The sequence below is a fragment of the Cryptotermes secundus genome, unplaced genomic scaffold, assembly GCF_002891405.2.
Source record: "Cryptotermes secundus unplaced genomic scaffold, Csec_1.0 scaffold136, whole genome shotgun sequence".
Lineage (NCBI taxonomy): Eukaryota > Metazoa > Arthropoda > Insecta > Blattodea > Kalotermitidae > Cryptotermes > Cryptotermes secundus.
The window spans coordinates 625,790-649,333 of NW_019718618.1; the positions used below are offsets into that span (position 1 = coordinate 625,790).

Sequence of the window (23,544 nt, forward strand, 5' to 3'; positions counted from 1 at the left end):
ACTCTTGCACGCATAAACAGAGGCACAGACCTTGAGGTAAAGGTTTAGCTGTAATTGGAACCTTTGATCTGGAACTTTCAAGACAGCGGCGCTAGAGAAACAATCAAACAAAATGTCTTACCCAGAGGTTTACAATCAAAGACAGGGATTAATTACTAAATAAATTGAAAACAAAAGCGATAATATTCTACACGTTGCAGACAGAAATGCCATTGCTTGACAGGGGTAACAGTAACTGTATGCGCATGCGCGCAAACAGCCTCTCTGCGATAACACGAAACACCCTTAGCAATTCCTTACGCAGACTGAAGGTATGTGAGAACAGGATCTCAGGAGAAGTAGGAGAGGCAAAGTAACAGGAGAGTAGAAAGAGGGAGGTAATGGTATCCCACTAACATTCTGTGCGGCCCTTAGGGTTCTGAGACGTGAGGCACCTTACGCGCCGGCCGTCCTTTACCTCCCATGGAGATTCCTGGTACTCATTTCTGTTAGAGGCTGAGTTGACCCCAGGGCCACAGATCAACTGAAAAATCCAACGACCTCATTGGGAATCGAAACAGCGACCTTCTGGTTTGTAGCGTAGTGCCTCAACCAACTACGCTACCGCCTGCGCCCAAATAAGTTGTACTCGATGTAAAACTATTATTAGAACGGTCAAGACAAGTTTTGTGGTAAGCGTGAGGCAGACGTGCGTACAAGGGCGTGGCACGGAAACATGAAGGAAGTAGATAAATGGGAAAACCTAGGTGTAGATGGGAGGATAGATCTTCAATAAAACAGGTTGTGAGTGTGGATTGGTGTCACTGACAGTCTCCTACGAATTTGGTAAAGGAGTATTGTGTTTTATAAAATTCTTGCAATTCCGTGAGAGGTGAACTCTGTGAACTTTTCAACAATAATTCGTTCGTTAATCACAATAATGTCTTAACCGTTCAGTGATATTTGCAAAGCAAGTTTCAGTGTGTTAAGTGTCCATGGGGCTCTAAATATTCTGATGTGACAGTAATCGAGGGGTTCGGGTGCGAATAATGGTAAAATTTTACTGTCACCCCTAAGATGAAGGCAATGCGTTTCTCCACAGATACATCAGTGAAGCTTCCGACTTCAATACCGGAGGCGCTGGTGTCGAATCTTGGCCGGAACACCAAACATACTGAGTCCCTTTGTGGTTTTCCTCAGCCCTTTCAAGAAAACCTGAAGATAGTATTACCTTAAATAAATCCAAAATCGCTTCCTTCCACGTCATTTCCAAATAATTACTCAGCTGAAACAAACTCCGCGGCTTTAGTCTGCACGCGAACTATACCAACCGAGCGACCACCGCTTGTCAGCGAAGTTGGTGCCAACTTTTGCAGATTGAGGGTGTCACGTGGTCAACGCAACGAATACCCACGGAAGTTAATTTCGGTTTTCTATACCAGCAACATATAATTATTCCTCGCTATGTGTTTCAACTTATAAACTACAATAAGTAGGGCTCTCATTTCTCCTAAATATTGGTAAATATACATACCAAAATACATAACATTACACTACTGAAGGCAGAAAAACAGAAACTGTAGTACAGGCAATGTTTTAGACCTGACCTCTGACTTGCGAAGTGTGGCAGTGCTTGCACAGTACTGCTGTGGGATGTAGCAGGGTTACGCGCACCAAGGCCCTGTTATAGCACAGTACGCTCGCGAAAGGCCTTACCTAGTTTGTGGGCTGGACAGAATCCGTTGCGCAGACGGATGAGAGCGGCCAGGTAGAAAAACCGGACTGTACATCCTTGGCGGTATTAGGAATCTAGAAACTACTGAAACTCATACCGCTAATGTGAGCCGGCCGACTCCCACACACAAATTCAAACATTAGGATCCCCTCTTGCAAGCAACTCTGTACGATCCGCTGAAATTCAACGCCTGGGGGCTAACAAATTTCAACTGGTTAGGGCGAACAAGAGAAACAAGGGTGAGAGAGGAAGTAGACCTAAAAAAAGAAGAAGAAACAAAATGTATAGAAAGGGAAGGTGGTGCAACAAAGTTAGATGATTTATTGGCAACGTAGGTCAGCCTCTGGTGTCAGACACTTGGTCACACTTGCTCTTAGCCGCAATTTTTTAAATGGATACAAAGATGGCGGCTGTGATAATGCGTGCAACAACGGGCTCTGTCATGTTATCGTAAGGTAAAGTAAAGATATCCCTGCAACAGGCTGTGGAGACCCATAGGGTTGTAAGATGTCGAGGTTCCAACATTTTCTAGACAATCGGCTCATAGATGGCGGTAAGTTTGTAAGCCTTACGCGCCGGCTGCCTTTACACCCCAGGAAGATTCCTGGTACTCATTTTTGTTAGAAGCTGAGTAGACCCCAGGGCCATAGTGCGGCTGGAAGGATTAGGTAAATTGAAAAAAAAATTCACCTCATCGGGACTTGAACCCACGACCTTCCGGCTTGTAGAATAATGCCTCAACCAACTACGCTACATTATCAAAAAACAATAGTTGAAGTGCATCAGCGACGGAAGAGGTGACACCGTGAGGATGTGCTGAGTCATGACGCTCTGGAATCGATATTCGGGAAGCGCTTAGTTCAAATCTCGACAGGGACACCGCCGATCCTGATAATTCCGCTGGTTTTCTAAGTCCCTACAGACAAATTCTGGGGTAGTACCTCGAGTGGGCCCTGACAGTTTCCTTCTCATGTCGCTTCCATCCTCAAGTCTGAAGACTGAGACAAGTGAGAAACCAATATGCACTGCACCCCCCTCCCACCCTACAGTGGGGCACCGTTTGGCACTGCAGCTGAAAGTGATATGTCTCTGAAACATGGAACTACAGGGCGCTATGTCTCAGAAAATTGAAATTTTCAGTCATGCTGTGAAAACCTCAAATCCAACGCAGAATTTTCTTGTACTACTCAATACTTGACATACTCCCAAGGACGTTTCAGACATGTAATTATAAAAACGTCAACTACACAGAACCAACCGCAACTTGTGTACCAAATTCCTTTACTGAAAAGCTTGTGGTTGCTTACAGAACTAGTGCAAATTTCATTAAATTCATTACTTGAAGATAAGACTTACATTCTGTCATTAATTTGCTACTCAGTATATACCACGAAACTGGAAGATGTACCGACTACACCAGGCATGTCTAACGCGTCGAACGCGGGAAGATTTTTGGTCGATCTGACAGGCCTATATGGAAATTATACGTGAAAAGCATGTAAATTCACTTGTAATATAATATGATAAGATTTTGATTTTGAAGGTAAAATACGTATTAAATTAGTCTGTACTTTCATGTATGTTGCTTTTACGACAAACATCATGTGTCGTGTTATTTTTACCAATATTTTTGCTTAAAGCGAGGTACGACGATAGGAGGGGGTGGTATCACTAACAGTTTTGACACTAAAAAGTCGATCACAACCTGTTTGAAGTCGGACATCCTGGTCTACACAATAACAGATGAAAACACCGCTAACGAGGAAGCACAGAAAATGAAATTAAGTGAACAAACAACGCAGTGCTTACTCCTTAAACTGTATTGGTTCTTAACGTCCGTGAGAGCGGTTCTGATGTCATAATACGTGCAGTCCTTAAGGACTGCTGACGCTTAGGAAGGTAAGCAGACTGATAGAACTTAATATGGCTCACATCATCAAAAAGTAATGGAATAAAAGTAAAGTAGAAAACGCCGTCTCCAATATTAACTCTACTGTCTGTGCATATTCGATGCTGCGGGAACGTGCTTACCGGTCCGTTGCCTAGAAATGGGTTTCGTAATACTGTTTATTTGCTTATTGCATAGCAACGGCTGTACCCGTTACATTTGTCACGATGTTTCTTTCGTGGTCTTTGCCTAGCAACGGGTCTGTACGCAACAATATTATTTTCTGGGACGTGACGAGCGACGTACCACAGAAGATAGCGCAGCGTCTATGTGCCGCTCTAGCGCTCAGGTTTAGGGTCTAGCCGAGTAAGATGGATGGTGACCCAGGCAGACCACAGAATGTGCGCGCGGTCGACCAGAAATATTGACAGGCTATGTGTATTGTATGTGGAGGTCCTTCAGCATACAGCCACGGAATTGCCAGGTTGCGTTTTCTACTCTCTTCTTCTTAGTCTTCCCCTTTCCAGCCTTAATCCCCAAAACAGTAAAAGGACATAACAAAGAAAAGTAAATAAAAATATATATACTCCACTCACTACCTCTGGCTGCTGTTTCGTGAACTAAAACTTCATTCTGACGCGACGTATTTCAAACTGATTTTCCAACCCTCATGGCACGGTAACTCAGGAGGTAGGTCTACCCTCAGAAACTGCATTATGGGTTGTTTCTCCATTACAAAAAACAACACAAAATTGCACTATTCGGAAACACACGAATATTCACTTTCAAGAAAATCTTTGTCTTCGTAGTAACAACATATAAAGAAAAATATAATTAAATATATATAATGTACTCTCTATATATGTATGTGTTTTAGAAATCATTTCGGGAAGTCCCTCCAAAAAAACCTAAAATAGTGTCACGTGTATCCTGGTAACGCGACAGGAAACAGCGGGTTCTGGATTTGATTACGCGATTTACTGGATAATTTCACACGTCGTAACTACAGTTCGTTATTACACTTTCACGATTGCTGTATCTATGACACGCAAACAATTATGAACACTCTCAAGATTAGCACATCAACTGCTGAACTGCCTTGAACGGCGTATTCCTGACGAACCTCCTCGAAGTCTTTACTGCTTCTTATACAGGTTCGGCACGGACCGCACACAAAACACGGCCTCTATTGTTGACGAAATTTGTTTACTGTTCGTTGCCTAGCAATGAAAAGCCCTTTTCCTATTGTTGGCCAAGAATATTTCTTTGCGGGAACGTGTTTACCTAGCTGTTAACTAGCAATGGATATACATGTTAGAATATATCTAATTAAGCAACACGCAATGAAGGCTAAAGAGGAGTAAAGGTACAGCTCCACGTATTATTAATCTGCGTGCTAGATGGCAATCAGTGGTGAGCTTCACGCACAGGCTACTTTAACCTCAGAGAAAGAGGCCCTGCTACCGGACGCTCTTTCCTCGGTGTAAAGCGGCCGGGGCGTGAAGCTGATTAATGGCCTCCATCTAGTGCCGAGGTCAAGAATGATAGAACTCGTATATATTTACGCCATTTATACAATGCACCAAGGAGGAACAACGGTCGGTGATCAGAGTTTGGGAGAAATTTGCGGAAGGACTTACAGAAACCTCAATATTGGCCTATGTGAGAACCTCAAACCTCACACACATACGACGTCCATCACTCAGATTCGATGCAGTGACCATCAGAAAGCGATCAGCAGTAATGCAACATATGAGTATCTAGGAGCATAGACACGAACAGCAACTCTGAAAAGTTAACATCCATGACACCAACAACAAAATCCATATGTATGCGTGTACAACAAACAAGTTACTACAGACTTTTATTGCCTCCATTACAGTGCATATACCGATAGTGTTTAACAGCAAGAAAAGCAAACTAATATGCGAGTCTGTTAATGGATATCATTTGGAAGGCATCATGGGTAAGCAACAAATATACTTGTACTTGCTCTAGAACTCTCTCAGTTCCCTTCAGAAAAGCTTGAGCATTTTATAAATGTCCTCTCCTACCCATTTAGCTCTAACCTCACTCCTTAGAGCCGCAAATTAATTTAAGTGAGTATTAAAAACAAAACACAACATGCTATCGGAAAACACAAATAGCATGCCATCTGTTGAAACTTTACGGAACTAATCGAAAAGTTGACGGAAGCAAAGCGCATGTCATTAAAATACATCGGAGATAACTGAGCTCCTGTGCTTCGCGCAGAGTTTTGTCTTCTGGGACATAACGTCGTGTAGTGTGTTGAAGGACAAAGGACGTTTCGGCGAGGAACATGTAACGTCCATTTCTTGGTCGAAGAATAAAACGCAGGAAACCAGGGGAAAGGAGGAAACGAGCAGAGACTCCTTGCCACCTGCTTTCACGCTGTTTTATTGTTTGGCTTAATCTTCATACCTGAAGATGGAGGCAGCATGATCCTCCGAAACGTTAGTTGACTTTCAACGCACTACAGGGTTTATATCCCAGAAAAGAGGCGTCTTCATTTAAGAATGGATGTAGCTGTAACAAATTTTATGGTCGAAACATGCCGACAGAGGAGCCAGAGGAAGAGGATCAAACATTCGCTGTCTTTCTCAGGGAAGGCGCCTTCAGTTCAACTTAGTTTCTTTAGAAAAATATCTTACGTACATTTAAACTTTTAACAAAATTCCGGAGCAGACGTGACGACCCCGACTTGTGTTCGCGAGGTGCTGGGTTCGAATATCTGTCAGGAAACCGGCTGTTCTAGGAGCCGGGATAGCTCAGTCGGTACGGCAACTGTCTCTCGGGCTGGACGAACTAGGGATCCGAGTTCGAGTCCTGGTAGGCTCAAGAATTTTCTCTTCTCCACGTCCCCCAGACAGGCTCTGGGGTCTACCCAGCCTCCTATATAATGGGTACTGGGGGCTCTTTCCCCGGGGTAAAGCGGCGGGGCGTGAAGATGACCACACGCCTCCAACTAGTGCCGAGGTCTATACATCCACCTCCCTGTACGCCTTCATGGCGTAGTGCTTAATTAGTTAAGCACAGGGACAACTTCATGTTACTTCATCGGCTGTTCTGTTGGAGGACTTCCGTGGTTCTTCTCAGTTTCTTCAGGCAAACGCGAAGATAGTACCTTGATAAGATCGCGGATGATTCTTTTTCAAATCCTTTCCAATTCATCATTCATCAGTCATCCTGCAATTCGACGCTGTACAGTGAAGATACTGACGGGCACACAAGAAGCCTACCTCATATTGATCGAATTTCGGTTCATGTTTACGTTCGTTTCTGTTTGTTTCTGTGATTTCGTTTCTTTGCAGACCGAAATATTGCAGTCACCCGGAACGCGACGCCGTGCTCTTGGGGTCACATTCCTGTGGACGTAATTACGTATAACATTCAACGCATTGCGCACCTGAAACCTCCATTTATTCCCTTCTCCTCCTTGACAAGCTGAGAGCCAATGAGAACAAAAACACTTCGCTTTCCACGAAACCTGAGCCTTCTTCACTTTGTTTAGAAGAAACTGTAACTGAGTCCAATCCTCGTGAAGATTAATCAAATCCATTCACTCGCACCTTGTTTAAAGACCATTTTAATATTATATTCACATCCGCAATCAATCTACCGGTATAAATATAGAGTAAATCATACAGTTAAATGGGTCACGATAGTTCAGTCGATTCAGCGGCGGACAAGGTGCTACGTGGTCGAGGAACGTAAGTTCAATTCCCAGCAAGGACAGGACATAACTCTCTAAATCCGGGGCCCAAACAATCTCAAATTCAATACCTACAAGAGGATATTTCCTTGGGGATAAAGCGGCCGAGGCGTGAAACTGACCATTCATATGCGGTGTCGATGTTAAGAATGCGTGAAGTTATATATTTCCACTCGCCAATAAGTTGTCATACCTTGGTGCTTAATTAGTTGAACACAGGAGAAGTTTGGTTTGCGTGTCGTGTAGGTTCATTCCTTCAGTAAAAACAGTACTGTATATACACCGTATTACTTCCAATATAAGACTCACATTTTTCTCATCTATTTCTGTTGCAAAATTGAGGTGCGTCTTAAATTCGAGGAATGTGCACTTTTCGATTGTTTTCGTAAAACCCACATTCCAAGAAACGCGATGCGTCTTACATTGCTGTGATTATGCAGTGAAGGATAACAACCCTTGGAAAGAAGCAGATAAATAAGAAAACCAATCATTTCCTTCCTGTTCTCAATTTCTCTGTCTCTCCACTTTCTGCTACTATTGCTTCCTTCTACTCTACCCCGAGCCATCAATCAAGTGTAGATCTTGGGGGGGGCCCCGACGGAGGAAGACGAAACCTTAACACGGTTCGTAAGAACGAGAGAAGCCAGTGGAAACACGAAGCTTCCAAGGAACTCTATCAACATCTCTCCAAAATTAAACTCCGCACACTCTACCGTCCGGCTGCAGCAATGCCGCCAGTCCTGTCAGCGCCACGAGTGGGGATTCAGACAACTACACTGTTCGCAGAATAACTCAACGCACCTCTTTCTTCGTGTATGTTACAATTTCACCAAAAACTTACTCAATTGCAATTTAATGTATGTCTTATGCTATATTTAACGCCGTTCACAGTGGCCACGTGGTCTAAGGCATGAAATGTCTTCGCCCGATCCAACGCTGAGACCGTGTGCTTAAACCCCACTCGAGGTATGGATGTCTGTCCGCGTTTCTTCTGTGTTTGTGTTGTTCTGTGTAGGTAGCGGCCTTGCGTTAGGGCTGATCCCCCATCCAAGGAGTCCTAGTAACCGTCTATAAAGCGGCCTCCGTAGTCTAGGGGTAACGTTCCCACTTCATGACTCAAGGTACGCGGGTTCAAACCCGGCGGAGGTCGTGGAATTTTTAAGGGCGGAAAAATTCAGGGAACAAGTCATCCGGGAGGGACTTTAAGCCGTGGGTCCCGTGTTGTAGATTTACGGCACGTAAAAGATCCTCATGTCTCTAGGAGACCTCTGAGCAAAATTAGGTAAAAAGTTTCCCGCCCAAGTAGTTTCCAATGCCTCCAGTAGATGGGGAAGCATCAGGCACCACAGCCAGCCTCGCTGGCTGAACGGGACTGATAGCGAACACCAGTACCGGCAGGGTATGGAGATTGGTAGAATAACAAAGGGGGACGTACAATAGACTATTAGTCGCGGTGCATGGGGAAACCAACCCCCTCAAAAAAAAATAATAATAATAATAATAATAATAATAATAACCGTCTATAAGGTCCACAGTTCAGATTAATTCTGATGGGTAAGCAAGCCAACAGGCTTAATGCAAAATTTAAGATGAAGCCATGTTTGGCGACGCAGTCAATGTGTAGACAATAAAACCTTGAATTCTTTGAAGTATACTGAACTGGAAATGATTTAGTAGCAAACGAGCTTGGAATATGAAAGGCACTATACCGGCACTTGCTTCACGTGACTGAACCTGAGTCGTGACAGTAGGTGTTACGGCCGAAACTCGAACCCAGTACCTCAAGAACGGAATTCTAAAGCGTTTACCCAGAACCCATTCGATTCCTTTATATAAGTGCTGAGATTTTCACAATGATGAAGATTCGAGTTGCAATCTTCACGAATGTAAAATCGATAGTTTGGTATCAATGTTTCGGAAGTATATACTGCTTCAACTATCAGGACTGCCATTAGATGAATAGCAGACAGTCTACGGCGGATTCGGGCCAATACTTTAACGGAAACCTTTATATTTGCTGTCAATTCATAACAAAGAATTCATACTGATTTGTTACATTTGTTCGTACTTTAAAAAGGACTCAGAATTTCATACTGCGTTAGCAGGAAGAAAATAATTCAACTTGCAGAACGCATAGGGGAATCCCAGAGTTTGCTTCACACCAAATCGATTTCAATTCATTGGGCCATTTGTCTACTCTAATCCTGTATACTTGAGAGCTAAACAAACACACTGGAGACGTGTAGAATTCGTTAGAGTGGGCGACGTGTTGTCTGGGTGTCCACTAACAGACAGTGATAGATACATGCTACAAACTTCAGATTTCTAAATGATGAACTGATGTTTGTTCTGACCGACGACAGAAAGTGTTTCCGTTTAGCTAGTAAAAGAGGCCAACACACGACACTTATACTAGTAATTATTATTTTGAACGGATGAACGGGCTGAACGGCCGAGGAGTCGGAGCTCGAGACCCAATGTGAACAAGATTCTTCTCTGCCTCATTCACACCGGCTCTATGGTCCAGTTAGCCTCCAACCCAATTGTTAATAGAAGGTAAATTACGTCTCCGCTACAAAGCCCAACCGGTTAATGCTGTTTAGGGAAACAGTCGCTGTTTATTATGAGAACCGTACGGAACACACAGATACACTCTGTGGGCAGAATGCAGAGTTTTAGAATGTTGAAGCGGTTGTTACATATGTTAAACACTGGAATTTCAAGGGTTAATAACGCACACTGTATCTGGAAATAAAGCATTTATTTTCTGATATTTGTCTCTTCTCTATTATTCGAATCTTTCTTCTATTAAGCTTCAAGGTTAGAGAAAAAGTCGCAGATCCCTTCTCCTCTTTTCTCTTGTCTTCAGTTACACGTTAACTTATTTTTTTTGTGTTATTTTCTAATTGAACAACATAAAGAAGCACGCGTCTCTTAATAGAAATTGGCTGGAGAAATTTAATTGAAACAACACAGACAGAGTCTACGTTATGTGGTGGATGACGTCCTTCTAAACTGGTAGCACCCCCCNCCGCCACGCCGTCCTTCCCAAAACCTCGACGAATTGTGCTGATCTCTCTCGAACGCAGCCTAACAATCGAACCTTAGCTACTTATACAGTCCGTTTTGTCAGTCCTGGCTTCTCTTAACAGAATGCGCAGTCGTTTTGGTCGAGTCCAGTTTGTTGTCCTTAGTTACAATGTGTCGCCCTCTGTCCAATGCAATGTCCGACTGCAACCACTGCGCCGCTATTTCTTGCCATTAATGAGCAACTGAGATCATGCGTAAAAACACGGCCTATACACATTTTAGCTTCAGACTTTAAGAAACACGTTCTTTATTCATACGACACAAAACAGCATACTGTCCCTTCCTGATAATTATGCCGATTAATAATAATTTATTATAACCTACAATCGGATGATACCCATAATTTGTTACTTTAGTGAATGGTTACATTATTAGATCAATTACGCTTGCACTTTGGAGTACCAGAGTTCAATCCCTGGTTCTACACTCCAGCATCACACTTAAATAAGTATTCCGATGCACAAAACACATTTATTGCTTATTAACATTTTAATTATACACATCCTTCGCTCGCTAGGAAGCCGGGATCGTGGGTTCGAATCCCACATAAGGCAAATATGTTTGGTATGTGTGTTTACTCTGTGTTTGTGTTGTCCTGTGTTTCGGTAGAGGCCTTGTGACGAGCTGATCACTCGTCCAAGGAGCCCTACTCTTTGTAAAATGATCATGAAACTGAAAATCAGATAAAATGACCCAAAGGGGCTGTAGAGCCAATGAAAAAGAAAAAATATATATACCTCCTACTCTCAGTTGCTCCCTAAATTATTACATAAGATTAGTAAGACCTCTGCCTCTGTTTCTCCGTTCTGAGTCAACAAATATTTTTACTTTTTCTGATCCTTGCATTCTTTTCTGTACTGCTTCCATTCTCCCAAACAATTAGTCAAAGGTAAAGTTGCACCTGTGCTTAGCCAATTAAGCATTATGCCATGAAGACGTATGGGGGGTTAATGTACAGAACCACGAATTCGTGAGTGGTCAGCTTCACGCCCCAGCCGCTTTAAGCCCGCGGAAAGAGTCTCCGGTACGCATTGGATAGGAGGCTGGGTGGGCCCAAGAACCGGTCTGGACGACATCAAAAATGGTAAATTCTTGACCCTTCCGAGAGTCAAACTCCGATCCCTTGGTCGTCCAGCCTGTAGCCATTCGCTATACCGACTGAGCTAATCCGACTCTCAATTACTTGCTAGGATTATGACTAATGTTACAGTACCTAGACACCATAAGTCTGCTCAGCACATTGCTTCAAATACCCTTTTAACTTTCTGAAGTTCGAAAATCATCTAAACTGCAATTAATAATTCGGCTACTACCGCACAGAAAACACATTACAACTCCATTATATATATATATATTAAATCTGTAAAGAGAAAATGGGCAAGTTGGCTCAGACAGTGAATTTTTTATTTATACTCGGCAGCTGAACGCCTGGAAATTCGGCCGAGAAACCGTGGGTTTCCTCAGCCTCTCCATGTAACTATCGGATTATCTGAGATGAGGCCCAGACAATTTCCTACCACAATTATTTCATTTTCAAATCGCTTATAAGCTTAATATTCGATTGTCAAATATGAGACTCTGGCGTCATTAAATAAACTACAAATAAATATATAAATAAATTCATCAAGAAATGACCACTGATTAATTTTAGAATCATGCGAAATATATAATTATGCTCTTAAAGTAGGTGGTACATATAGCAACCACTTTGATTGAAAAGCTTCAGTGCTCTTATACAATCAAAATTTTACTGTCCTTCACATTTCTAAGGAGCCCAAATTTTGAATGGAACTAAGTGTTATTTTAGGACGTGTTTTAGTGGCTTTTTCCTTTTCTTCTTATACGTTTTGCATTAGGCCACCTTGCCTGTTCCCCTATCAGGAGTAATCTGGAACTACGGTTCTACTGACAGTTGGTAGGACTCATCGAACGGGGGACAAACCCAACATAAGGCCGCTACTTACACAGAAAAAACGCAACCAGACATCCTCGAGTGGGATTCGAACCCACGATCCCACGCCTTAGACCTCATGACCACTGTGATCGGCACTGACTTTCTTAAGCGTCCATATTTCTGGCCTATAAAACAGAAGAGGCCAAATTACGTTGGCGAAACGTGGTTAACAGTCTAGGGGCCTGTCACTCCAGTTCCTGCAGTTAACACAGTGACAGTGCAGTCAGCAACAAGTGTCCGTCACGTGTCCGAGACGGACATGCCCTTCCTCGCCCCTTCCCCGCACCCTAAACCTGACAGGGCTGCAAGGAGCAATTCTCGTCTTAAGGGGAAAAAATAAATCAATTTGAACTGTTTCATCTTCCAGGATGTAAAACGGTGTTGTTCGGAGTTATTAGGGAACTGCTTGCTGCCTGCTTTGTGCTAGCGTCCTGATGGCTTAACTTCGATCCTGAAAACGGAGGCAATATCTTCCTCCGAAACGTCTGTTCACTTCAATATGTTTACATGGTGTTATGTCAAAGAATATAAGACTCCTTGTAGTGACTGTTGTGAGAACTTCAAATAAAAAAAAAGAACCTGCCAATTTGCTCGAGATGAGTTGCTTGCGCCACTGGCAATGAAGTTTACAGTCGATTTTACTGTGACGACGTGTAGTCTGGTAGAAGTTCACACATGTTTAGACAGTATGTACTGCCTCTATATTCACCGTCGATCCGAGAAGTCGGCAAATTTCCAGCAAGCTACACGGCGTCACATGGAATAAGATATTAATTTTAAGAGATTAATTTAAATTAAAGTAAAAAATAACTCCATGGAGCAGAGTCCTTTTGATAAGCTGATATTTGCTAACGTAATCAAAACTGCTTCATTTATGGAATCCAAAAATTTATTATTATTTTGCTCTTAATTTTTGTGTATTTCTGTGTACTCGTGCTAACTTTGTAATTGGCCACTGTGCTGTTAAGTTTGCACATAAATAAACACGAATTGAATTATATTATATTATTATTATTATTATTACCTACCTAGAATCAGATTAATTTACTCCCATCATAACTATTTATACTGAATGTAATATTGCAACGTGTTAGAGTGACTCTCAACAGGGGTTTGAATTGGATATTGGATTTATTGACCACCTCAGGTCGGAACTACAAAAACTATAACACTATCGCTATTTTCACACTTCACAAAATCATACTGTCTTTTCCAGCCCGCAGCGTCTTTACTAGTAGTTGCCTGGTAACTGCTTTAACAATGGCTAATCCTCTGCTTCTGGGATCAAATCCTCTCTGAACGGTGGTTCCCTTCCAACTGAACTATTCTTGCTTCAACTGCACGCCTTATAACCCCTTTGTATGCACAGAGTACAAAAAAGAAAACGTTTTCAACAGTACTTCTATTGTTGCATGCTTATTCTTTCCCGCGGAAACGTATTTACCGAGCCGTTGCCTAGAATCGGCTCTGGTATATTTGCTTATCTCGCGTTCGCTGCTCTACACGCTACAATATTTCACCATCTATGTCCAGGTGTCTCTAGTGGTCCCTTGTGTCTACGGTTACAGAACAAAACTGTATGCATCTTACCTCTCGCCTATACATGCTACATGACTCACGCACGTCATTATCAGATCATCGTAACAATATCTGACAATTACGTCACTTTCTCCAGCCGCCCCTTGTTCCCTCTTCTTTACTTCTAAATGTTCCTCTCAGCCCCCCGTTCTGACACACGATCAATTTATACGTATTTATCCCCCTTCATATGTGTGACCAAGTTTCACACCCACACTAAGCAGTAAGGAACATCTGCCAATTAAGAGAATGCTGATAAATAGTTCATATGACATACGTAAAGAAAACTCCGTGACCTGTAGTCCGCAAGCGAACTATACCGACCGAGCGATCGCTGCTTGTCGGCTAAGTTAGTGCCAACTTTAGCGGATAGAGGCTGTCACGTGGTCAGCGCAACGAATCCCCATGGCCGTTAATCTCGGTTTTTTAGACCGGAGCCGCTTTTTCCTTGAAATAGCTCCTCAATTATCCTCGCGAAGCTTAGTGGACCCCGTTTGAGACCCACTACTTCTCAGAAAATCTGGTAGCGCCAGGAATCGAACCCGGGAACTCTGGATCTGCAGCCAGGAATTCTGACCACAGAGGCGGTCACATGACATACACGTATGTAGGAAGATAAAATGGTATGACTTAGCCCGTTCATACTCTCCCCACATAACAGCCACGAATTCCACGAAGGAAATCTGTAGGAAATTCATCTGCTCAGGTCACACAGCGTCTGACGAAAGTTTGTTTAAGGAGCTTCTCAACTAGAACTGGCGGCAAAGTAGAGTAGAAATATATTTATCGAAACTTTTCGTATTCACGGAAAGCCAGCTTTATGCACGCCTACATTTAGCACCACTGTAAGATCTGTGTTTCCTTGCTTCCTTTTCTCCTTCACTTCCTTCCCTGCCACAATAAACGCGACCTGTGGAACATTTAACGACGCTGTTTCAGTGTCGATAGTATAGCGTGGATGGCCGTCGCTGGCTTCCAACCACGGCGGCCAGGGTTCGAGCCCGGGGTCTGGTCATATGGGATTTATGGTAGACAAAGTGGCGCTGAGGCAGGTATTCTCCGAGTATTTCGGTTTCCCCTGCCAATTCTCATTCCACCGACTGGTCCACACTCATCATCTCACATCCGAGGCCGGTTGATGCCTCAATCTCACCCCACTAAGAATAACAAAGCTGGTAATGTGACAGACTAATGACGAAGTTGAAAGGATCTGGAAGGAAGCGATCGTAGCATAATCCTGGGAATATGCCGTAATTTGCCTTCGAGGGACCTTGATAAAATCACGGAAAATCTCAGTCAAGATAACCGATGTCCAGGTCGAGATCCGAACCGAGTACGTCCCGAATACAAATCTATGGCGTCACCAAATCTAGCCTAGTCGGTATACCAACTGAGCTAACCCGGCTCCTACAAGACAGAAGCACTCTTCAGTAACAATGGTAATTACTGGACCGCATTAGACAGTGACAATGTAAAGCCACGGTGTTGCAATGAAACTGGTACGTGTGACAGCCGGTTGGGTGGGTGTGTGTGTGTGTGTGCCGCACACCGCTGTGCCGGCTTGGAGGCAACAGGTGCGGACTGATAGGGAGGTCGGACAAAACAGCGCACTCAAATGCGGGGACCGGCCGCCCTGCTCCACAAGTGGCAACGCAGAACCGGGTCTCCGGAACATTCCCTCGTCTCGAGCGCTTGTATTATAACCAGTATTAGTATTTCTTCCAAATATTTGTACTTTACATTCCTTAATTCTCAATAGCAACTTAGATTTGTGTTAATTAAATTATTATTATTATTATTATTATTATTATCATTACTTTGTTTGTTTCCTTATATGAATTAATGTGTTTTTCCTCCACTGTTTACCTTTAATTAGTCTTTGACTTTATGTTATGTTTGTTCAGTCCGTAACTACTTGTATCTACACTGTGCTGTGCCTGTAATTGGCTTCGTGGCTGTTGGTTCGGCACACAAATAGTAAAAAATTGAATTATTATTATTATTGTTATTATTATTACCCCTAGGCGTAGGTTGGAGGATAATATGAAAAAGGACCTTAGAGAGATTGGCTAGGGTTTTATGGACTGGATTCATCTAGCTCAGGATAGGGTCCAGTGCAGGGCTCTTGTGAACACGGTAATGAACCTTCGGGTTTCATAAAATATTTGGAAGTTCTTGAGTGGCTGTAGAGTTGTTCCTGTGCTTAACTAATTAAGCACTACGCCATGAAGGCGTACAGGGAGGTGGATGTGTAGACCTTGGCACTAGTTGGAGGTGTGTGGTTGGCTTCACGCCCCGGCCGCCTTACCCCCGGGGAAACCTCCCGGTACCCAATGGATATGAGGTCTGGACGACGTGGAGAAGAGAAAATTCTTTATACTACCGGGACTCGAACTCCAACCCCTCGGGCGTCCAGCCCGTAGCGAGTCGTTATAACGATTGAGCTATCCCGGCTCCTCACTCTTCGTATGTATTTAACATTTTTATTTTTGAGGGATGGACGTGGGCGATATGACGTAGCGATATGTTGTACGCAGATTTAAATTAGTTTTCATAAGAACACACATTATGATAAAATTTGTAATAACTTTTAGCAAATAACAGTTTTAGTATCACAGCATTCGTACGCCAAAAGCGCAGTAGCGTCTACTGGTGTACGCTATTCAGACCTCTCTGTTAATGTACCCTACTGCATACTTTCGTATCTCGCCGATCGGTGTGGTAAAACGAACTTGCATTTTTTTGTACTTGTTCCTGATATATAGCCCGGGATTTCCTTAAGTGAATGCGACTTGCAGTTATTTAAAACGTTAACATTTCTAAGTCGAAACAGAACACACGCAAGTCAAATAATACCAATCAACACCGTTTCAATAACTTCAAAAATAAAACTAAATTTTCATATTAATTCTCATGTACTCTTTCCAAATACGAACACAGAAGTTCTCTGACCGAATCACGACTTTACTGAATGAGCTTCAATTCAGAGTAACAGCGAGTGCTTCTTCACTTTCCTATATTTTCTTAACGTGCTTATAATTTCGAGCCGGGATAGCTCAGTCGGTGTAGAGACTTGCTACGGGCTGTACGACCGAGGATTCGGAGTTCGAGTCCCGGTAGGGTGAAGAATTTTCACTTTTCTATATCGTCCAGATCGGCTCTGGGGTCCACCCAATCTCCTATTCAACGGGTACGGGGGAGGTCTTTCTCCGGAGGTAGAGTGGCCGGGGCGTGAAGCAAACTATTTACCTCGAAATAGTGCCGAGGTCAATAGAACGTGGACCTAAACATCCACTCCCCCATACGCCTTCATGGTGCAGTGCTTAATTTGTTAAGCACATGGAAATTTTAGCTGTTTACCTTTCACTTATAACTCCTGTCAATCATCGTAATGAAACGATGCTTTGTTCGTAAATAAGAGTTCATTCTCGTTTACATAACGTCACTATTTCTAAACACGTAAAAAAAAACAATTTATACATTCATACAAATTAAATAAAAATAAATAAATACGGCTTCTCATATTTTTCTGTCGTTTATGTAAACACGTACTCAATTTATCCCACCATAAGAAAGCACATTTCGTGAACGCCTCTCGAGGAAACTGAGTATAACGCTGAAAGTGAAAGTCTGTACTTACTCGAGTATCCAGCGAGGAGAGAAGCAATGCCGGCAGCATACACAGCAGGAGTGGGGCTAGCGCGCTGCTTGCCCGAACAAGCGCCCCCTGTGGACTGCAAACTCGCGTTGCTTGCCCTTGTGTTCCCCACGTGAATGAGGCCCGTTCCTCCAGGCGCAATCACCACATTCTCATCATCAGAAGTGCTGTACTGCCTCTGTCGCCATTCGTAACTCCTCTGTCTCCGTAATCTCGGACCTGTTGCTGTTGACGATGACGATAAACTCCCACTTCCGACGCCAGATGTCGCCGTCGTCGAACCGCCAATAAGGACGCTCCCCTGAGCTCCAGGATTATGACTACCCGATGAAGCAGACACGTTAATATTCCCGCCGACTCCGCTGACATTAGAGCTACTTCGCACTGCGGCCGCAACGCGGCGTCCTAATGTTGTATCCATGGCAACGGTCACGCGCAGGACAAGCTGACGCTCGAAGGGTAAGATAAAATTATGCTTTGAATCGCGGAAATCAACACTTCGCTATTTTCATGTTTTTTTTAAAGATGAACACTGCACAACCGATCAAGCAAGTGCGGCTGGCTCTGTCGCTAGCTTCGCCGACAGGATAGTCATGTCTGCTGGCGCTGCAGCTCCCGCTGCTCGGCCCAGATCGGCCCGGATGCCTCACCATCAGTCCCAAACAGCAGGGCCAGAGAACTCTCCATTCTTACACATGCGGCAACTGCACGATTGAGTCCGGGTTACTGAACAACTTCTTGAGCGGGAAGCACACAACTCGCGGTTGAATTTACCTGAAAACAGAGAAACAGAATTACAGCATCACAAAGACAAAGTTCTTCCTGTGCTTAACTAAGCAGCACGCCTTGAGGAACTATGGAGGAGTGGAGGTATAGTTTAACGTTCACTCATCAATGGTTCTACTGGACTTTGTTGGGACCTGCCTCCTTTTTCAGGTTCGTAATCCTATACACAAACGGTATTATTCCCTGGAAGGGGGAAGGCTGCTACCTAACAACAGAACAACACAAACAAAGGATAAACGCAAAGAGACATTCATGTCTCGAGTGGAATTCGAACACACGACCCCTATGTCCAGGAGGTCGAGAACAGTTCCTCCATTACACCGAGCGGGATAGTTCAACACACACTCAGGTGAGTGGTTAGTTTCACGCGCCAGCTGATTTACCCCTGGGGTAGATATCTGTACCCATTCAATAGGAAGCTATGGGAACCATAACCAGTTCGGACAATGGGAACAAGAGAGAAATGTATGCTCGTTACTGGAATCAAACTCAGATCCCTAGGTCCCCAAGCTAGAAGCTTAGTCGCTAAACCGACCTAGGTACTCTAGCTCCAGTTCTAACCAATAGCCTTCCTCCGCCAATAAACTTCTGTCTGAACAAGAATAAATATTTCAGTGCATTGAGCTGACTGATAACCAACCTATGTCGCTAGGTACGTGCATGTGATGGCGCGCTATCTGTTTGGTGGAAGTACACACCGAAAACAAAGTCAGGGTGACCAATATCTCGTCAGAGATACGAACGGAAGTAACCCGCTCAGCTGAGTGTTCACCCACAGCACCAATAAACAAGATATTTTACTGAAACAGTAAGAAGAAACTGCGCGGCTTAACTGTCAGATGGATCTCTCAAGCCCTGACGAAACCTGCGTCCATTAATCTCTTTAAATAAGAAGTTTTAAGGGCGGTGCTCGGGGCAGCAATAAGAGCTCCCACCCCCTTCCCACAACCTCTACTCCAGACAGATGAATGCATCCACCGGGCGGTATGCACAGCAAGGAGACGGCAACTCCTGCTTGCCGTGATGCCTACATTCTCACGGTCAAACACCGACCCTTCCATATTCATCGACGTGTACGTATTGAAGAGTAAGCAACGCAACGATGAGATGAAAGCACTGATCTTAGATAATTTCGGGTTACCATAGCAACAATCCTTAGAGTTAAGTTGCATGAATAAGTTAAGTAACAGATCACGAACGAGTTAGCTGTCTTTTGTTTAAAAGTGTTGTACTTATTCTGTGAGTAAAGAAGGTAAAGTTATCCCTGTAACAGGTCGTGGAGGCCCACAGGGTCGTGAGATGTCGAGGCTCTCGGCTCACAGATTGCGCTGAGGTTCTCAGCCTTATGTGCCTACCGCTCTTTACCCTAAGCCCCAAGAATATTCCTGGTACTCATTTCTGTTAGAGGCTGAGTCGACTCCAGGGCCATAGTGCGGCTGGAAGGATTAGGTCAATTGAAAAAAAAAAACATTCCATCGGGACTTCAACCCGCGACCTTCCGGCTTGTAGCATAGTGCCTCAACCAATTATGCTAACGCGTGTCTCACTTATTCTGTGAGTACTGTTAATATTGTCACGATTTATGGCCGTGACTAACAATAACGGGTTTGGATTGGATTATTTGATTTATTGATCACTCTTTTACAATCACTCGTAATCACAATAACTCTCCAGCCGAACACTTCTTCATGGATATCCGATGACTCACTCCACTTTCATTCTCTCTGATTTGATTCTGTTCTATCCTCTAGAAGCGGACACATAGAAAACATCAGTTGCCTAGAAATGGATCTACTTATTGTTGGTTACGTATTTGTTGCGGGCTTGTTTATCGAGCCGTTCCCTAGCAATGGGTCTACATGTCACAATATTTTGATTTCTGGTTACTTCACGACTCTGCTTCTGTGTTGGATACATAGCGCAGACTGCTAGGGATGACGGATGAAGTAGAAAGGATTTGGAAGGAACTGTTCGTGGTATAATCGAGGTAATATCTTGGAACTTGCATGAAGGGTCTGAAGAAACCCATGAAAAGCCTCTGTTACGATAACTGGTGTTCCATTAGATCCCAAACGAACACCTCCGCAATTCGAATCCAGGGCATTACCGCTACGTTAACCCGCTCGTTTAACACTGTTATGCAGTGAAACTCGTTACCAATGACTCACTTCTATTGATACTAAGAGACAGAAAAGGACGCGCCATAGCTCAAGCGGTTAGTCGCTGGCTTCCCACCGCGGCGGCCCGGGTTCGACCCCGAGTCTGGTCAAGTCGGATTTGTGGTGGACAGAGTGGCGCTGGGGCAGGTTTTCTCCGAGTACTTCGGTTTCCCCTGCCAATCTTCATTCCACCAATTGCTCCACAATCATCCTCACCTATCATCTGGGGCGGGTACAATAGGCCAGAAGTGGCCGCAGTACAAGGGACTTAGTCCCATCCCACTAGCAATAAAAAAAAGGAGACAGAAATACGGGAAATATATAAGGATATATCGCTGCGGTGTCAGTATTCATATCATGTAATTGGGGTCCATTAGAACCTGACAAAGAGGCCGATGTGAAATGGGTCCAGCGAGGGATTTTCAATGTTAGTAAGCTTCCATTTTTAATGCAATCTTGTTTTGAAGGATCACATCCAATACAAAGTGGATACAACAGTAATATACAGAGTGAATATTCAAAAAGAACGTACTGACTGCTGAATGCATAGGCTTAGCTATGGACAGGAATCGACTGAAAGCAGACGAGTAAATCCATTTAAACCATCGAATAAAACAACCGTTTTTTAAATAAGTCGATTGCTCGATTAATTCTGTCGAACGATACATTCCAAACCCGTGCTTCTTGTAACTAACAGAACTGGTCTGTGTTGTGTATGTGTTCGTAATTCTATTTGAGATGTAGACACGTTAAATAAGGAAACTGCCTCCTCATGTCTCCGTGAGGCTGTGGGCCCCACCTGCGGAAAGTACCAGACGCAGTAAAGAGGTGGTACTATCAGAATTTACCGTGTCTGAGATAGTAATTTCTCACAGTAACTTGAAATAGTAAATGCTAATTTATGTAACAAGAAATTCTGGGAAGAACTGATAGCCTACTTTACTTTCACTACATATTATCTTATACGACACGAACCGCAGAGAAAACACCGCATCAAACATTTCTTCTATTTTTGCGTGTGTATTCCTTACCTCGAAAACGTTTTTACTGAGCCGTTGCCTGACATCATTAGGGGAACACAGACAACAACGTCATCTCATTAGCCTCCTTTTATATTTTCTTTAAAAAATAAAAGTAGATAAAGGTAAAGCTATCCCTGTAACAGGCCGTGGAGGCCCATAGGCTTGTGAGACATCGAGGTTGTCAGCCTTACTCGCCTGCCGCCCTTTACCCCCCAAGAAGATTCCTGGTACTCATTTTTGTTAGAAGCTGCAGCTTAGAATCGAATTTTTGTGTGACGAATTTATTTACGTGAACTTTTTCTGTCCTTCTAAAATATTTAATTCGAATAAAAAGAATAAGTTTAGTAGTCGATTCAAACTTATCGAATATCTTCATGAAACAAACGTCGACTGTGTTAGCCTTTCCCTCTTTCTCTAGCTTTCCGGTTTAAGTAGTCGAATAATTAATCGATATACAGGTGCGACTACGGACTATTAGTGCATAACTGGATTAGTGGGTGGTACCTACGGATATACCAGCCCCGAATATTCGAGACCGTGCAGAACGAGCGGATCATAATCTGTAGGAGAAAACCAAAAAGGTTGCTGCAGTGTCTTCCTGACCCTCGGACTGCCTTGGTATTGAACCCTGGCCTCTTATGTGGGAAAACTGTGACTAGCGGTCAGATACAGGCCACACCTTCCTCAGCTAATTAACACATCATAAAGAGACAGGCTTTGGCTGCGAAGAGCCTGCTAGTTCTGAACATGCTGAACACAGGCCGTCGCTGAACAGCGGCTCTGTTCATCTGTCAGCCGACATGCCCCTAATCAATACATCAGAACCATGAGAACACCCATCCTCTATGCCTTGCTGCAAGGCTCCGCAGTGGTTGCTATGTTGCTGCTTTCTGAACAAGTGGTTCGGGGTAAGATGCCAGACCCAAAACCATTTAAAGCCCTGTGATTAAAGATTTATATTTTGCCCGCGCTGACTGCATGTTTCTGGTATGGTTCTCGCAATAAACAGCCTCGTTTCCTTAAACTTAGTTTACAAATTTAAGTACAGGATATGAGGTCCTCACACCGGCGGTTATCAAGAGTTCTACCTTATGTGACACGACGCCGTGCAGTCCGTTCAAAGCCTACGACGTCTCTGTGGAACATGTCGCCTCCATCTTCAAGGTGGAGGAGTAAGTTGAGCGATAGGCCAGCGTAAAGTAAAGGCAAGCAGACTACACGGCGGTATGCCACAGAAGATAATATTCTCTACAAAATGTAAGTATCCGTAATTAGAATGATCAAGTCAAGGAGGATAAGATGAACAGAGCATGCAGCACGCATGAGCGAGAAGAGGTATGCATATATGGTTTTCGTGGGAAAAACAAAAAGAAACAAACTACTGGGAAAAACTAAAGATAGGTGGAAGGATGGATCTTAGATGGAACTTAGAAAGACAGGATGGGCCGGTATGGACTGGATTGATCTGGCTGAGGATAGGGATCAGTGGAGGGCTGTTGTGAACAAGGTAATGAAACTTCGGGTTCCTTAATACGTAGGTAAGTCAATAAGCAAGTTACAAATGGATACAGAACTTAAACAAATAAGAGTACTGATTTGAAAAACGCTTTTATTTCTCAACATAATCTCCCTGTACATTGAGGCACTTGTCCCATCGTTTCACAAGCTCCTGAAAACCAGCAGCATAAAATTCTTTGGGCTGCTGTCGGAACGGGGCGTGTTCACACGGCATGGCCTACCTCATAATGCATGACAGGTTAGGTTTTCACAAAGTCTGCGCACGATGGGTGCCGCGCATGCTGACCCCAAAACACAAAATGCAAAGATTTGGTCTGGCATTACAGCATCTCAATCGCTGCCACGATGAAGGACACGATATGCTAGCCCGAATTGTCACAGGTGATGAGTCTTGCTCCAAGCGACTTCCATTTGTTCGTCCCTCTTAAACACCATCTTTCGGCT

General features: G+C 43.6%; 1 protein-coding gene across 1 annotated transcript in view; it reads right to left on the reverse strand.

The window, feature by feature from the left end:
- The window catches only part of LOC111861709 (teneurin-a), a 461,404-nt gene that overhangs the window by 412,873 nt on the left and 24,987 nt on the right, over positions 1-23,544 (reverse strand). The window contains exon 2 of the mRNA XM_033750434.1: positions 17,598-18,389. Coding sequence (XP_033606325.1) covers positions 17,598-18,036 — 439 coding nt within the window. The 5' untranslated portion in view covers positions 18,037-18,389. The remainder of the gene's footprint in view (positions 1-17,597; positions 18,390-23,544) is intronic.